We start from the raw sequence: 18,867 nt of genomic DNA, 5'->3' as shown, positions 1-18,867 counted from the left end.
TATACGAAATGGATTAACTCACATTTAACCATAGCCGTTTTATCTATCTGGGAATTCTCTTGTTGTGATAAACTGTGCAATAATATCTGTGCAGTTTGATACCTCTGGAAGCATTCTTCTGGATTGGCGAATAACTCATCTAATGCAGCTGACTGACACTAGATAACATAATAAAAATATAGCATCAAAAAATGCAATACAAATCTGTTCAGTATTTTTTAACAAGATATTTAATTTAATTATTTCACAACTAAGTTGGAATTTCTGGAACCGTTAGTGATACTCATACTGAAAACAATGTTTACACCACCACCACACCAACACTCACGATTACACTGTCTGACGCGCATTTCGGTAACCAAGGTAAACTCTTTATCTTCAGTCTCTGAAGAAGATAACTTTGTTATCGAAACGCGCATCAGATAGTGTAATTGTGAGTGCTGTGTGAAGTGGTAGTATAAACAGTGTGTTCAATATTAATATCACTAACGGTTCCAAAAATTACAACTTAATCAAACAATTCAATATGGCCGTACCCAGTGTGGGGAATTGATTTAGTAGTTTGACAACTAAGTCGGAACCATTGATGATCTTCATACTGAACAGTTTGCTACTACTACTTGTTCAACACACATAATTACACTGTCTGATACAAGTTTCATTAACTAAATAGAGACCAACAATAAAATTTTAGATACATTTGAAAGTATTGAGATTGTTGGATATAAGAATAGCTCAAATAAGGAAAAGGGCTTATTGCTTAGATTCTACTCTATAGTTTATTGTAGGTCAAGTTAGTAATTTTTAAATTATCTTCGGTTTGTTATCGAAAAGCGCATTAGACAGTGAATTGTGAGTGTTTGTGTAGTAACGTCGTACATAGAGGTATTTGACCCATCTATCCGGCCAAAATTAAAGCTCATTCAAAAATGCTTCTTCATATGATTTTATTATTTACGGAGGTATATTCCATATGGAGCATAAAGTAAATGCGTATCAAGTAACTTAATAAGGCTGAACTGAACTGAGTAATTTTAGGAACTAACTACTGAGTAATTAAAAAAAAAACGATCAGTTTATTTGGAGAATCCCGCAATAACCCCTCTCACGATTATTTAAAATAAATCTCCCCCATTTTTTCTGTCCTGTATAGATATATAAATAACAAATATTTCTTACCACTTGTACTGCATAACTATATATAATTTTATCAGCCGAAATATCTGCAGATATAATATGATTCATCAATCCATTATAATTGAGTTGTTTGCATTCTTGTTGTGTAGTCCTGAATAGCATATTCATCGTAGAAAGAACTGCATGAAATAAACAAAGATATAAATTATTTGAAGTGACAATACAATATAATGTGTTGTTGTGCATCAGATTCTTTAAACAGAAAATAGTTAGCAATAGTTATTTATGCAACAAGTAAGAGTTTATTGTACACAACGTGAATGTGTCTAACGAGGCTGTTAGGCCGAGTTTGACAACACGTCGAGTGCTATACACTTTTTGCACGAGTTGTATACAATATTGTTTCTACGTTCATGGAAAAAAATGTTTTATTCAGGTGTAGAAAAATAAAAAGCGTCATTTAAGAGCAAAATATTTAATAATGAGTTGGTTTAACATCGAGAGAGTTAGGAACTAGTAATTAGGAATAATTTAACTTAAACATTATTTGTACCATTAATATTAAAAGAAAATGTACAATTTTTGCAATTTTCAATAGTAATATTTCTTAGTGAATTATTTTTCAATTCTACTTCTTGATTTGTGACTTCTCTAAATGTACTAGTACTTGGTATCTGTACATTGTCATTTTCTTCATCGTGAAATATTTGTTTTGTATGACTGAGTTTGTTTGTAAGTGATTGCTCTTCATAACCTTCCGCTACTGTCGACGATTTCCATCCGCTATGTCATTTGAGCTCCAGTATATCTGCTCCAGTATCTGCAAGAAGTGTTGTGGATGATCTCCTGAAGCAGTGACCTGTGTATAGCTCAGGATTCTCCAAATTTAGAAATTTTGCAATTTCATACAAGATTTTAGCAAACGTGTTTACACCAATAGCTTGGAGAGTTCATTTTGGTAATTGATAAAAAAAGTTTATGTGGAATATGACAGGGATGTAATTTTGTGTATTTGCGGTATATATCGATCAAATTTAATCCTTCTTCAACCTCACCTTCGTTACTTGTCAGTTTTGAACGTGGCACTTTTACAATTAAAAGTGAACCTACTTCTTATATGTCTTCAATACTCAATTTTTGGAGCTCATCTCCACGACATGACCCTGCAATGCCAAATATTGAGCGACCTACAACAAGTTATTTTAAATGTCTTACAAAAGCTAAGCAATAATTACTTACTTTTTTCACCAAAAACTGGGAATTTGGAGCTTCTTTTAGAAATTGATAAATGTGTCACCTATTAAATACTTTTGACTTTTTTGACCGAAATACTGCAGAGTTGTACTTCATAAATGCCATTAGTTATTTGTAATTTTTAATATTAATATTTTTTTTTGTAGATAGGCAAGTTCTCACCATTGTGTACTCTTGAAAAATATGCAAGAAGCACATTTTCTTTAAGATTTACAACTTTTTTATCAAAGCACCACTCTTCCAAACGATTATAACGAATTTCACATGGTTTTCTTGATTTACTAGGTATTAAGTTTAATGACGCTGTCTTGCTATTTTGACTGACATTTCTAGAGCTGCAAAGTTGCATTATCCAAATTATAATAGTTGTGATCGCGTATCTTGAAGTATTTGGGTTTGTGTTTATAAATTGTTATCATATGGCATTTTAGTAAAAAATTGCATTTTCAAGTAATTTTGTAATCCAATATAAAATAAATATGATTGATAATAAAATAAAATCCGCAATTCATTGAAACGTATTACCATCTCACAGAAAAAGAACTGAATATTTCGCTCATTTGAATGTTTATGTTTGTCTTAATCACAAACCTCTGAACTATAAAGACAGATAAATATTTTATTGCACTAGTCCAATAAAGATCCACTTTTTCCAGTAAATATAGTTCAATGAAGTTGTGTTTGTTGCAGGAATGTAGAAAAAGATATTTAATTTTGTTCCTCCCTTATCTGAGCTGTTTTCTTCATGTACAGCTCTTAGAGTTCTGATTAACTCCGGTATACTCCTATGGGTTTTTTCACTATTTTCTAATACCTTTGATTTTTAAGACTACGGACTTTGTTCTTAACTGTTGACTTTTAAATTACAATAAATAAAGCACGCGATAATCAAATTAAGATAGTTTACAACGAGCACCGTATCTCTTGCTGTCTTATACGTGAATCACTCTTTTATACATTCATCCAGTAGAGGACGCAACTTATTCAAATTCACACGTTCTATTATTTTATAATTTGAATGTAAAAAAAAAAACTGAATAATCCCTACCGGCTTCAGCAACGCTTCTCGTTTCTAGACGTTTTTTTGTTTAAAACATTGTTTGTAAATGCTTGTAATGAATAGTCATTCTGGAACTAGGTGAACCAGAGTTTCATCCTTCACCTCAAATAATTTGCATTAGTTTCAATTTCTGCTAGACCTATTCTTACCTAGTGCTTTCTGATGACTTAAGAGGTTATAAGTACCTCAAGGCAATAATTATTTATTTACCACCGTATCATTTTGAATTCAACCAAAAGAACTACCTCAATGATGAATTAAATAGCAACTCAATGAAATTTTAAGTAAAGGACACAGAATGGTATTAACAAAATTAATATACTCACCAGTCTTTACAGTACTACTGAATCTCAACTGTCCAGATTGCAACTCTTTTGTAGCCATGGCTAGACCTGATCCCAGCAATTGCAAAACTCTAATTAATAAAACGAATTGTTCCGCCCTTCGTGTTTTTTCGTTAACTGGTTGGATCTGTCGAGGAGGATTTACTACAGCGGAAATGGGGGTTGCTCGTTGAGCAGCCAAATCTAGGATGCAATTACATAAGGCTAAGACGAAATTTATCTTCGCTAACGTCTCATTGTGTTCTTTCTGTAACATAAAGTCGAGCTATAACGAAATTCGCTTTTTTTTCTTGTATGCGAATCAAATCAGTTTCTTTGATGTGTAATTTGATTATCAACTTATTAACACTCAAGGGATGAAATTTTACGAAAAACGATTATTCAGACTCAACAAAGTAAATAAAAAATCAAAACAAGGAAACAAGTGTTGAATCAGAAATTATGAATCTCTTTATAACCATATAATTTACTTTTCTAGACAAAAGTCTCAATAGTTGACTGAAGAAAATGGTCGCATGTTGTTTCGAAATAACTGGACATATCGCCACCGTTTCATTGGAGCAATGGAAATACTCAGTCCTGAATGGTACACCAGCATTTGTTCGCAAGAAGTGTTCGAAAAAATAAGAGAAACCAATCGCAGAAGACGAATCATTCTTCACCACAACAATACGAGCTCTCGCAGATCAGTCCAAACAAAAACGTATTTGAACAGTCAAATTGATGGGTGATCCAGCTACAGTCCTTGTTTGGCACCTTTCTTCTTATTCCCGTAGATCAAAAAAATTGCGAGGTTTTTTTACACCCGAAGAAGCGGTTGATGCGTTCAAATCACATGATTTGAAAGTACCTCAAACGTGTATTGATCTCAATGGAGGATATTTTATAAAACAATAGAGACATACTGGTACTGGTGCGTATGAAGAAAAGAAGATTAATATTAATCAATGATGCAAAACATTTGTATCAAAAACATGCACGAACTATTCCCTCCCAAGATCACAAATTAATTTAATTTAAAATATTCAGGTGACAATCATATTTACAGACGGTCTAGAAGATCTACAGACTTTGATAAGCACGAAGGAGAGTGTATAATATAAAAATATAATGGGATTGATGGGATCACTCGGCAGAAATAAAAATGTGCATCAAGAAAATCTTTCATCTAATTCAATAATGTTTTTAAAAGTCTTGCTTCACCGATAGCAACGAAAATACATTTATTTATGTTTGGTCTTGTTAATATTGAGTCGAATCATGGACGTCGATGAAGAAACTGGAAACTTTTGAGATGTGGTGTTTTAAGAGAATATTGAGAATATCATGGTTAAATGAAGTACTATAATATACAACAATAAAATATGTGATGTCCATAATAACATAAAAAAAAGAAAAGTGGAATATTTGGGTGACGTAACGTGGAATGTAAATCGATATGGTGTTAGAAGGACTAGGACGGGAAAAAAACTTTTAGCTCCAAAACCTCTGACAATGGTCTAGCTTCCAAAGAACAATTTCGGGCAACAGCCATGCTAGTCGCAAATATTCGGACCAGATAGGCAATATCAGAGGAAGAAGATGAAATAATTGTTGCTGTTTTGTGGTACACAACTATTTGTCAAAATTTATACATGCGTTTTAAAAAATCCATAGAAATTGACATGAGATATACTATTAAATTTTTGAAGCAAGAAAACGTGCACTTATTACAATCTAATTGTTATATCAAAAACAAACTGTTGAAAAAGTAGTAAATAAAAATACATTTATCAATCATCATATACAAACCTCTAATATAGTCTCCTCGGGTAACTCCGGCGCTAAGAAAGTTATGGGGTGAAAATCGTTACTGATAGAATTTTCATTCAGGAAGGCTGGATAATTACCCATTTCAGAAATTTCTGGTAATGTAACGGCTCTCGTACAAAACGGAATAATAGGTGATCTTCCAAGGTTATTGTTGTCGTTTAGGTTTGGACTGCTTAAAATGGGAAGTCTTGCTAATGGACCAGATAATACTGGAGGCGAAGTTCCTGCAAAAAGTTTATGGTAGCTGTGCACTGTACCAAGAATTGAGATTAGTAGTTTAACAATTAATATTTTTATTGTCGATTTCAATTGTAAAAAATCGTTTTAAATAAGAATTCAACGTTTCACCAACCATGGATCAAAAGTTTCTGTTAAAATAAGAGCAAAATATGAAATTATTTACATTCCCAATATTAAAATAAAAAAATAATTATACTTCAGCAGTTCCACAATTAAGTTGGAACATCTGGAATCGTTGGTGATATTTATACTGATCATACTGTTTACACTACCGCTACACCAACACTCACAATTACACTAACTGACGCGCGTTTCGGTAACAAAGTTACGTCTTCAGAGGGTAATCTACAACGTAATAACCTGTTTTCCTATCAATAAACCTTTTTCCGCGAAATTTAATTCGAGTGGGAAAGCCTCCTTGGCGAGAATCTTCACATTTATTCCTCGACTACTAAACTAAAAAGGGGACTGTAAGGAATTGGCGGTTCTTTGTCTTTATTTAAGCTTCTCATACATTCAGCAATTTCAATGCTTTCAAATACTGTCAGTCATAATCATGACATAAATAATAATGTAAAATTGTTAAAAAATGTATCCAATAATAAATTGTTAGATGTATTTGGAAGCATTGAAATTGTTAAATGTAAGTAAAGCTTAAATACGGACAAATGGCCAATTCCTTACAGCCTACTATATAATTTAGTAGTTAGGGAATAAACGTAATGGGGGTTTTCCCGCTGAAATTAATTTTCGCAGGGGGTTTATTGGTGGGAAAATTTAGTATAAAACAAGTAAGTTAAATTGTTAGGTTTTAGTTTACCTTCAATCTTTGAAAATGATAACTTGGTTATCGAAACGCGTGTCAGATAGTATAATTGTAAGTGTTGGTGTAATGGTAGTGTATGAATAGTGGGTGCAGTAGTCCCACAATTGTTAAAAAATGATTGGTATAAACAATATTATAAATAACATTAATGCATACAACAATGATGTACCAGTTTAAACACCTTCACTTGTGGCCAAAAGCAGCACTATCTGTTTACTATTACAAAACTAAAATGTCCACGAAAAGAGAGTGTTTTACCATGAATGTAGGAGTTAGGAATACATCAATGGAAGATCTGTAAAACCATAAATAGCAAATATCAAAATTACTTTGGAAAATTTGAAATGAAATAATATCTAGTTAGAATGTATATCAATGAATAACTAAACATGTTTATATAAAGGGGAGTAGTTAATAGTCAGTTGGGGGGATCTTAAAATGAATTAGCTTAGTACAAATAAAATTTAATTATAATAAAATATGACAAGGACTAAGTGTATTGAGAAGTTGAGCAAAGACAATTTTGATTATTAAAACGAGTGAATGCACATTTTGCTAACACCGACTGACATGAATATGTAATGCTGAACCAATAACACGGATTGATATGATACGATACAATTGATTGTCCAGTATAAATACAATAGCATTTGTGTAGTCCCAATAGTAAATCACTAAGCGGTTATCAATAACATGAGATAATGAAATATAAAATTGAAACAAAGTGAAAACAATATTTTCATCAAATTAGATTTCTGACATAACATATATGTGAAAATGGAATAAGTGAGACTAAAAATTGAAGTCTCAAACTGAATAAAAAAATTGCCTCAAAAGTTTCATAGAACCGACACAGGCTCATATTTTTAACGCTCTTATCAAGAACTTGTTAGACAATGTATCGTAAGTTTGTTATATTTTGTTTGATGTAGCTCATAAAATGGTACAATGAGTCTACCTGCACCCCTGATGGTATAACTGTGAACTTCAGACTGAATTACCTTATCTCGTACACCCCTATGAATACACAGAAGTGTTTCAAATATATACATGCAAGGCAATGGCTGGATCCTATATTTCGTGAAGAGTTGGCTGCAATGTACTCGACTTATTGCATTATGAGTAATACACAAAGCAGTCTTCTGAAATGAACTCTGATAGGGTTGCCCAATACTTCCAATACAACCAATAGGGTTGCGATTACTTCCCATATAGGGGGGCAATTATCTCATTGCAAAAACCTGTGATGAAATTTTTGAGCATAGTGAATCTATATGCTCCCTCCAATTGTTACGGGGATCGAATGTGATTCCCAACAATTTTACAGATTCCTCTCTAGTATCTCGTTTTGCAGAGCTAAATATTATTTATTCAAGTTTTTTCTTCGTTTAAATATAAGTTGTTTAAATAAAACCAAATAAATCGTTTATAAATAGCAGAAACAATTGTGGTCCCAATACTGAACCCTGAGGGACTCCATCGCTTACCAATACCCAATATAAACATCTAATATTTAATAATTGTTGACAAAGATATACATACAGTCGTGATGAATATGCAAACATGAGCTAGTGATAAGTGTAATAAAGCAAAAACTTTCGGGTTCTTTCTTTCCCTTGGCTTCGGTGTGTTTTGATCGCACAACCTTTGAGAAGATTTCAACTTTAAAAATACCCAAAACATACTCAATTACAGATAAAACGTTGAGTTCTATACTTTTTCTAATTCTATTCAAATTCTTAATTGACAAAAAAATTCGATCCATATGTGAACTTTAGAATGAGTGTTTTTGTAGATATCCAGTAGTTTCTTCTTGAGCATTTATACAAAAATTGCAGATATCAATATATTAATTTATGTACATTAATTCATAAAAGAGAAGTATGGATCGAATTTTTTGCACATTATAAAGAAAACTTGAGCATTTTTACCTGATCTTCTTAGTGGGGAGTTAATAGGCAGATTTTTTGAAACGGATATAGGTGAGACTGTCCATATATTCGGAGGAGGAGGAGTTTCACAAAGACTTCCTGATGTTGATCTTCTTCTACCTCCTGGAGGTGTACCACAAACATATTTAAGCTGAAACAGTGAAATGTATTAAAAAGTGACAATTTAACATAATTTTGAAATAGTTTCAACAATTGCTGGTCTCTTTTTATAAGTAGTAGCTCACAAACTGGGTGAATAAGGAGATGAACAAAATAACAGAAGGAAACTAAGTCAAAATAGTTATGGAAAGAGTAATGCTGAGAGTGAGAGTAAGCAGGCTCAAAAATTTATAATTTTTAAATTTTGAATGAAACGATGAATTAATAAAAATTATCAGAAAATGATAACTTACATTAACTCTTTGAAATTAATTTGATCTACTACAGGAGATGCTCGAAATCTCCATTTATTTCGTGGCATAAGTGGATCCTGAATTCCAAAAAGTATCACACTTTGCTTCAATCTCAAATAATTGTTTTTTAATAACGATTTATTGGTTTAAGATTCACACTTTGCAAATAACAATGAAATACCGCTTATACCGTTTTGTTTTTTTCTTAATAATTTTGTAATTTTTAGATCGTTTCGTGGTTGGAAAACTTTTTTAACAATCTAGTTGGTGTGTCTTAAGTTTTTATAGATGTCACAAAACCAAGCATTTATCAATAATTGATTGTCAATAATATTGATAAGAACAAACTTGCAATTTTGTGACTTTTCAATCCACAATAATCAAAATGGTACCGCCTAGTGGTTTAGCAGAAAAATATGAAGCACTTATAATATTTAGTCAAGCATACCGTAACTACCATGAAGCTGTGAGACCTGTCGAAAACAAGAAACGGGATGATAGAAAAAACGCTTCTGGGGAAGTGGATATTTTGTCTCAATTTGTAGTAAACCAATCCATTTCAAGTAGAAATGTTGCTAATGATTGCGAAGTAAGTTATAGAACCGTTTTAAACATTTTAAAAAAGCAAAAATTTTATCCATATAAATTGAAAATTGACAGATTGTTATCCAGATAGACGACTACAATATTGTGAAACCATAGATAATAATATTTCACAAGATTTAAATTTCTTAAGACATATTTGTTTTTCCAATGAAGCTTCATTGTATTTAAATACGTTTCGAGAGTTCTAATTAATGATGTAATTAGAAACAATACAGGCGAATTCACTCAGGATATTATTTTTCAGCAGCATCTCATTACGCTGCTCTAGTTCGAAATTTTTTAAATAATTTGTATCTGAGAAGATAGATTGGGCGTCGTGTATTCATTGAATGGTCACCAAGATCACCAGATCTGACTCCTCTAAATTATTACCTATAAATAATAGAACAATGTTATACGATTGATATCTAGACCCTACAGAAGGTTAGGGAGGTAACGAAACAAAGGATCTATTTCTGTCAGAAAAAATTTTGAGCGTCTCCTGTAGTAGATCAAGTTTTCTTTAGGATAATTTGTACAGTCTTTCTAATTTCAAAGAATAGATGTAATATATCTTTTTTTGATAATTTTTATCAATTTTTTAATTAAAAATTTGAAAATCATACATTCTGCTTTTCAAACCTTTTCCAACTAAGTATCGCACGCTCCCATTAAAACACAGTATCCTGCATTGTGGAACATTGCTGGAAAAATATCTTATCGCTTTTCCATCAACTTCCCTCGTCGAAAAAGGCTTCAGTGTGGTTACAAACATTTTGAAAAAACAAAGGTACCGCTTGAAAATCAACGAACGTGGTGATTTAAGGCTGCAACTCACCAATATTGAACCGAATTTAGCTAGATTGGTAGAAAGTCACCAGATTCATCCATATTTTTCATTTTTTTATCTTCACTTTGCGATTAAAATGTTTTTTCAAAAAATTATTGCTACTCAAGTATTTTTACGTAAACTGGTAATTAATAATTATTAATTATACTTGATATTTACTGAGTTTTATTGTATTTATTTAATAATAATTAATAATATAGAAATAATGATTAATAGTTTTAATATTAATTTATGTCACTAATGTATCACAATTATATCACATTGTAATTAATTCCTTCTCTTTACCTTCATCGAATAAACCAGTTGACATTCTAAACTTAGTTTTTTATTCGGAACCAGTAAAATTCGAATTACGTGGTCGGATACATCTCAGTAACGATTAAGTAAAAAAGCTTTTGAGTAATGTTCCAGAAGCAATAACATGAAATGATAAATAATTTAAGATGACTTGGAGAAATTCATGACATATAAGATTATTGAAAAAGTGCTGTAGTGATAAGAATTCAATAAAATTCTTCGTTAAGGTACGTGGTTGATCAGACAAATTACCCGTAATAAAATGCCTGTTAATAAGAATAATAAAAGAAACATCTTACACAGATCTGGGGCCTGTCAAGGCACGCGTAGTGCGCATGAGCTCTTCCACATATACAAGAGATCACGCGCTCTTCGCACAACTATACACATGCGCACAAATATAAATGTACTATTCTCAATACTATTAGGACTATTTTCTAGCTCACGGACAGTTTGAGTATATAAAATGTTTGTTAAATAAAAAAAAAAAATAAGTTTATTCGAAAATGATATCATACCAATGAAAATTTTTGAGCAGTTTTTTCACAAAAATATTCTTCAACAAATTTTAATAACATCAAATAAACTTTATGGTATTGACATCTACAGTATTGTCTCTGATTGAAGTACCCAGAAACTTATTACAGATAAAAGTGGTGATTAAGAAAGAAAAATTCATTTTAATTACTTACCGAAGGTGGTGACATTGAGCTTATGTCTATATCTGAGGTTTGCCTCTCTGGTCTCTTTTTAATAGTTATAGGTTGGGTTCTTGGCACACTTCCGCTACCATTCACCTATTATATAAAAATACTTGAATGCAAGATGTACTAAAAAATAGATCCAAAGGTCCTAAAAATATGGATTCGCAACCATCCCTTGAACCAATTTTTTTTTAAATTTTGGTGCAGGTACAAAATTGCAATTGTTATTAACGAAATAAGATTAAAAACAATGGATTTTAGTTTTTCGTTAATAGCTCAAAAAATATTAACAATCTAGCAATTTTGAAAAAAGCTCGGTGACAATAGGAAATTTTCGATAAAAAAAGTCCCAACTCCTAGATCTCTATCTCCATTATTTATAATTTCAATTTGACGTTGAAAATAGGGCTCCGCGCGGCTGTTGCAGTGTGCGCACGACGCCGCTAAAGAGAGTTGATCAAATATATATCAAAATAATTTTTTATAACACAAAATATCATTTGAAAAAAATTGTAGTACCTTCTTAATACTTGAAAAAATAGAGCCCCGTAGAAAAAAAAGTTTTATCACCATTTTTCAAAATGTTATTCAATTGTTAACTAACAAATTTTTCCTAATCTCCGTTGGCATAAATAATAAAAGGTATAGATAATTGGCGTATAAATTTGAAACTTTTTAGAGCCTTTTTGATATTGTAATGTTTTTCTTATTTATTTATACGAATTAAACTAAGCTGCGCTATACAAACTCCTTATATACCTCAAAAGAAATTCTCAAAATTTCTAGAAAATAAAGAAACAAAAGAAATAAATAGAACTTCCTAGAAATTATTTAGAGAAAATACTGCAAATAAACCGTCTGCCACAATAAAAATTTATATAAAAAACAAACATCAAAGGCGTCGCGTTTCCGCTGAATTTTAGTATTCCACTACTTCATAAGATCCTACAATAAATGTTCATAAAAGTTTATCAATTTGTTAATTCTGATTTCTTATAATTTTTGTTTTATTCAAATAGAGAAATACAATATTTATGAAAATTTTTTTTGGTAATGTGTTGTCCAAACATCAATTTGTTTTCAATTACTTATATTGCATCTACTCGATGCCAGTGGGGAGTCCATTGACTGGCGCCAGTTAGCTGGAGCGAACTGAAAGCCAGCTGACTGGCGCCAGTCCCCGTTTAGACGTAGCCAATTCAACTGGCTCCAGTTGACCAAAAATCATGGAGGCGATTGCATCATCAAGGCTGTCACGCGTTCATTTAAGGGAGTATTTGCACGATTTGTGCCGTCATTTTGTGCGAGAATCATCGAACCACGCTAGGCTCCCCCTGCCCTTGCAAAAAAAGATGATACAATATGCACGTTCTATTGCGCCACCCTGCATTAATTGAAAAACAAATATCAACATTTTATAAAAATATTTAATTGCAATAGTTATAAAAAATCATAATTAACAAATTAATAAACTTTTATGAACATTTATCGCAGAATCTTATTTATGTATCAAAAGAGCTCCACGTAAAATTACGAGTTATTAACGAAAAACTAAATTCCACTTTTTCACCTTATATCAATTGTTTACCTGTACTAAAATCCTTCAAAAACATTTTTCTAGAGGTGATATTTTAGGATCTTTGTCTCTATTTTTTTTATTTTTTGAATTTGTTGACTAGACTATTAAAGTAACTGTTTTTAAACATAATGCAAAGAACCTTAGTCGGAGATGGAGGCTCTTCTTTCTTCTCGGACTGATTATAAATCTTCTCAAAAGCTTCACGTTGAGTGGGAACCGGAATTGGTTCTGATATGGGTAAAAAGCTCGGTCTAGTTGGACTAGCAACTGGTGCAGTTGTTACGGGGGGTGATCGTACCGGTAATCTAAATCTGAAACCGTTTAATATTTTGAATTTAGTTAAAATCGCGTCTACTTTTCACTTATCTATTATCTATAGGTCTCTTCTGTTTTAAAATTAGTTTTTTTTAAATAATTTTTGAAAGATTGTTAAAAAATTGATGTTTCGACTTAACTTCAGCCTATCAAAATATGATATTGAGATCGACAATTTGGATGTTTATATCAACCAATAGATCATCTACATCATGAGCATCAAAACAAGAATAAAATCAAAATAGAAATTTGTTCTAATAAGGAAAATTAGGCACTTGATATATAATATTACTTCTTTTGTTTTTTGTTGTTTTAGATTTTATTTTAGTAAAATATTTTATAGAAATTTGAAGAAAAATATCGAGAAAGAACTGAATTACTTTTTAATAAATGCAAAGAGAAAAATATTAAGAAAATTGATGAATAATATTAAAACAACAACCTATTGCCACAAATCAAAATGGATCGAAAATTTAACTGGTACTGTAATACCAGATGAAGTGAAAGAAGTTTTATCTTTAGGTCCCAATTTTGCACAAAATATTTCTAGTGGCAAAGAATTCCCCGTGACAAATATTTTATCTAATATTGAATGCAACACCAATCATCTAAATAACGAAATTAAAAATAGAATTAGATCTAATACTTGTAATATAATCACTAATTTTAGAAATAAATTGAAAAACAAACAATAACAGAGCAATATCAAACACAAAATATAACTAAAACCAAATAATTTATCAATCAAAACAGAGATCTCAAAATTTTGAAAGCAGATAAATCTAATAAAACTGTTATCATGAATTCAGAAGATTATAATAATAAAATGATGAAATTACTTATTAAACGTTAAGACAACTTACAAAAAAATTAGACAAGACTCTACGAATTCAACAAAAATTATGTGATCTAATTCGATCTTGGGAAGAACAACTTTTTATTTCGCTAACAGATATAAAAAAAAATTGAAAATTCATAATGCCTTACCCCCTAAAATATATGGTTTACCAAAGCTACACAAGCTTGACATCCCCTTTGACCTATTGTTTCAAGTATTCAAACTCCTCTTACCCCATTATCTAATTATTTGAAAAATATTTTGAATAGAAATTTTATACCAAAACAAATACTATATCAAAAACACATGGGATTTCAAAGAAAAAGTTTGTAATATTCCTATAACCATTGTGAAGAAGATGTTAATAAAAAAATGGGACTAAATTAAAGAATATACAGAAATACCTCAAAATAAATTTATAAAAGCTACAGAACTGACACTTACAACAACGTACTTCAAATATGAAAATGAAATATACAAACAAATTGATGGTTGTGCTATGGGAGCTTCCATTTCAAGTGTTGATATGGTAGATGATTGCATGACTGCCGTACCAAAGAATCAAATTGAAAACATAAATAAAAAATTCAATTCTCATCACAATAAACTTTAATTCACAATCGAAGTCGAGCAAAATAATAGAATCAATTTTCTTGATGTCACATTATATAGAATTAACAATAACATAAGAATAGGTATGGTAAACGAAACCAACTTGGTCCTCAAGATATTTGAACTTCAATTCATGTCATCCATGTCACAAAACAGATCATAAATTTCGCTGATAGATCTAATCAACTATCAGATCCTGAATTTAGATGCTTAGTTATTCAAAAGCAAAAACTAAAAAGAAAAGAAAATAATTATAATAATAAAAGGATAAACAAATACTACAAAAATTGAAAAAAAAACAGAAACGAAACATCAAAACATAAAACATTTTTCCTTACCATTTGTACAAGGACTTTCCCAAACAACTATCAAATTATTTTAATAAATATGATATTAGTATAAGTTATAAAGGACATAATACGTTATCCAAATATTTCACTAAATTAAAATCTTATACACCAATTAACAGAAGAAGTAATATTATATATCAAGTGCCTTGTACTAATTGTGACGCTGTCTACATAGGACAGACCTCTCAGTATTTAAAAAATAGACTAAAAGATCATCAATACGATAAAAAAAAATAAAACTGTATTAACGAACCATGAAATATCGAAACAACATAAATTCAATTATAAAGAACTCTTGAAATTGAATCTAATACACGAAAAAAAGAATTTTTAGAAATGGTTCACATTCATAAGAACGAAAAAGCTATATATTATGAAAAAAGACCTAAATAATTTAAGTAAAATTTATAGGTCTACTTTGTAAATTCTAATAAAACTACAAATAATTTAATTAATTACTGATACATATTTGAGATGTAAGGACGAAGGAAAAAATAAATTTCTATTTTGACTTAATTTCTATTTAGATGTTCATGATGTAGATGATCTATAGATTGATATAAATACGCAAATTGTCAGTGTCAATATCATGTTTTGATAAAGACTTGAATAAAAGTCGAAACGTCAATTTTTATCTTTCTTTCAAAAATTAATAAATCGTTTAGCGTTCGCTGTGTAATGTTTAATCACATGAACCAAATAGCGACGCTCTTTGACGTTGTCTTCAGTTCGGGTACCAAGCCCGAACGAGGGGTGTTAAACTGCTCTGATGAGACGTAATAACGTTGAAACTAGTCAGTAGTTACACCCTCTCCTTGCAATTGCGAGCTATTGTGGATGTTAATATCGACAAAAAGGTCGATTTACTTCACGCTCTTCAGAGGGGTTGTAATTAAATATTCGCCGAATATTCGAAAAACAGAACTCGTTTTCGAAATTATTTCAGAGGTGAATAGTGTATTTTGATACATTTTATACACGTCAATTACGCGCCACTTAGAGTTTGCTGGAAACGGTTTCTTGATTTTAGGTCTCTTCTGTTTTAAGATTAGTTTTTTTAATAATTTTTGGAAGATAAAATTTGACGTTTCGACTTTTCTTCAAGTCTTTATCAAAATATGATATTGACACTCACAATTTGCGTATTTATATATTTATATTGATCAATAGATCACCAACATCATGAATATCAAATAAGAATAAAATCAAATATATATATATATATATATATATATATATATATATATATATATATATATATATATATATATATATATATATATATATACTGTTTCCGTTATTTTCTAAACGTGTTTGTGTGATTAGAACAAAACATATTTTTTAACATCACCATTAAAAGAAAGTGAAGCGGTTTTTAAAGCGGGACATAAAGTATTATGTGGCCCAGAAGGAATCAATTCAAAAACCATTAAACGTTTGTGTCTACAGACGTCAGGTCTGACTTCCCAGCATTATGAGATAACAATTAATCTGAAAGATGTAGTTAAAGATTGGGAATGCATTTGTTCATGTAAATACGAGAGGAAGAGATTTGAACATCTATACGAAACTACCAAAAAGGTGCACAAGAGTTTTATGAGTAATTAGAATAGGATTTTAACAACTAGTACATTTGTAACAATACAACTTTTACCACGTTTTTATTGTTCTCGAAGTGCACCTTATGGATGTGGGGTTGTTTTCATAAGCACTTCAAACAGGTATATTATTTTACTATTTAGACTAAAATTTCAAATAAAACTTTCTATTGTTTATAAAACAACAAAATTAGTTCGTATTCTGGCTTTGTTGTTCACTTCTATTGAAGTTTGAAAGAAAATTAACAGATGTCGCTCACTTCGTAATTTTCGCGAATAGCAAACTAATCAATTAGAATGTCGATAATACTCAGCAAACTTTGCGTAACTAATTGTAAAAGTTTCAATAAGAAAAATAATACTTACACAGGTTTTTCTTTTTCAATGCTCTCCGAGGAGTGGTCCGATGGTATTTGAATATTTTGGGGCACTATAACATAATCATCTTCAGGACTTGAACTGAGAGCGTTTCTTGTAGATCGAGGTGATTCTACAAGGAATAAGCAAGAAAATGTATGGTTGGTGAATATAAAGCTAACCACAAATTAACGATGCTTACCTACTGTTACAAGTGTGTTAAAAAGATGATAATAAAATTTGATTTGAGGTATTAAAATATGAAAGGAGCTTATTTGCAGGATTATATGTATTTTAAAATAGGTTATATACAAAAGTTGTAATAAAAAACTTTATATTAAGGAAAGATAATTAATATAGAGAAAGATGTATGAGAAAAAATCTTGCCCTCGATCTATTAGTTATCTTTATATCAAAATTGTTTTCTTTCGTCCGTTATTACTTTTAATTATTATTCTGCTGACGTTTTTAATGCAAGGTATTAGTACTAGGTAATAACAATGTACAAAATAGAGCAGGCCAAAGTATAGAGATTCAAGAATACGAGGTGTATCTAATTTCAAGCGACAAAATTCAGTTCATATGAAATTAAGATGGGTCTTCCCTACAATAAAATTTCCTCAACCCAGCCCTTTCAGAGATACCATCCTTAAAAGGTAGTGACTAAAATTAGATTTTTATTTTTTTTTTATAAAATTTGAGTAACGCTAGAAACTTAAAATTCTGTGATTTTGGGGCACTCGCAAAGGACCAATCAAGGGTATTTTTTCAATATTCCTGCAGGGTTCCCAGCAAAATTTGCCTGATAAATTCCCTGACTTTCCCTGACCAAAACTCAAAAAATTCCCTGACCAAAAGGTACACGCAAAATCAGCTTGGATTACTTAATGTTAATAGTAGTATTAATCATTATTATTAGTATTAATTAAATTAATTTAAAAGCATTTTCAATTAGCTTCAGATTGATTTCTATAAAAAATTAATAAAAACTTAGAAAGAGAAAATAAATTTGGTTAATTTGTAGCATAATAAATTGTTATGAGAAAATGAAAAAAAAAAGCACAAAATACTTAGCGAAATCTTCCTTTTAAAATTCAAATAAATAAATTATGATTTCATAAAGGAAAAGAAAAGAGAACTGAAGAATGAGTACACATTAACAAAAACTAAATAACTAAATTTTTATTTCTTAGCAGTTTAACATTTAGATATGAAGGTAGTCAGCAGCATGGGTTCGCACAGAAATTAGAAAACTACTTTTTGCATAGACTAACAGAAGCAGATTAATCCATCTAATATAGAAGCTAAGAATTAAATTAAAGCAACATTCTTTTTCAGAGGCACCAAAAAAAAATTCTTTTCAGAGGCGCCATCTAGTGAGAAGTACAGCAAATTCTCTTTCAGAGGTGCCATCTAGTGAGAAACACAGCAAAATATTTCAGAAGCGCCATCTGGTGAGACGTAGTGCAAGGATTTTCTAAAATCTGGAGTTACTCCAGATTTTACTTTATTTTAGGATTTTCCCTGACTTTTTGAAATTTTTTGTAAATTTCCCTGACTTTTTGAGAATATTTCCAAATTTCCCTGGCCATTTTGCAATTCCCTGACTTTCCCTGATTTTCCCTGACTTTCCAGGTCGCTGGGAACCCTGTCCTGTTAGCAACATTCACTTTATTTCATATTAAAACTTTTTTCAAGATGAAGTTTCATGAAATAAGATTATAACTTAAAATAATTTTTTTTATTTAAAAATATTTTTTATTCT

The 18,867-nt window shown here is 30.6% G+C and overlaps 1 protein-coding gene across 7 annotated transcripts in view; it reads right to left on the bottom strand.

The window, feature by feature from the left end:
* The window catches only part of LOC130897457 (serine/threonine-protein kinase ULK2), a 90,401-nt gene that overhangs the window by 12,583 nt on the left and 58,951 nt on the right, over window positions 1–18,867 (bottom strand). For 2 of the 7 annotated variants that reach the window (XM_057806325.1, XM_057806326.1), the window contains 8 exons: window positions 17,112–17,235; window positions 13,172–13,343; window positions 11,442–11,546; window positions 8,605–8,755; window positions 5,587–5,831; window positions 3,778–4,042; window positions 1,180–1,316; window positions 23–158 (listed from right to left, as the gene is read on the bottom strand). In XM_057806325.1, the coding sequence (XP_057662308.1) occupies window positions 23–158; window positions 1,180–1,316; window positions 3,778–4,042; window positions 5,587–5,831; window positions 8,605–8,755; window positions 11,442–11,546; window positions 13,172–13,343; window positions 17,112–17,235 (1,335 nt within the window). Of the gene's footprint in view, window positions 1–22; window positions 159–1,179; window positions 1,317–3,777; window positions 4,043–5,586; window positions 5,859–8,604; window positions 8,756–11,441; window positions 11,547–13,171; window positions 13,344–17,111; window positions 17,236–18,867 lie in introns of all 7 variants that reach the window. The other 5 variants (XM_057806323.1, XM_057806324.1, XM_057806328.1 and 2 more) reach the window with 3 other exon arrangements.

The sequence above is a fragment of the Diorhabda carinulata genome, chromosome 8 (assembly GCF_026250575.1).
Source record: "Diorhabda carinulata isolate Delta chromosome 8, icDioCari1.1, whole genome shotgun sequence".
Taxonomy (NCBI): Eukaryota; Metazoa; Arthropoda; class Insecta; order Coleoptera; family Chrysomelidae; genus Diorhabda; species Diorhabda carinulata.
Note: the sequence above shows the minus strand (reverse complement) of the source record. Positions and strands in the feature narration are given on the sequence as shown.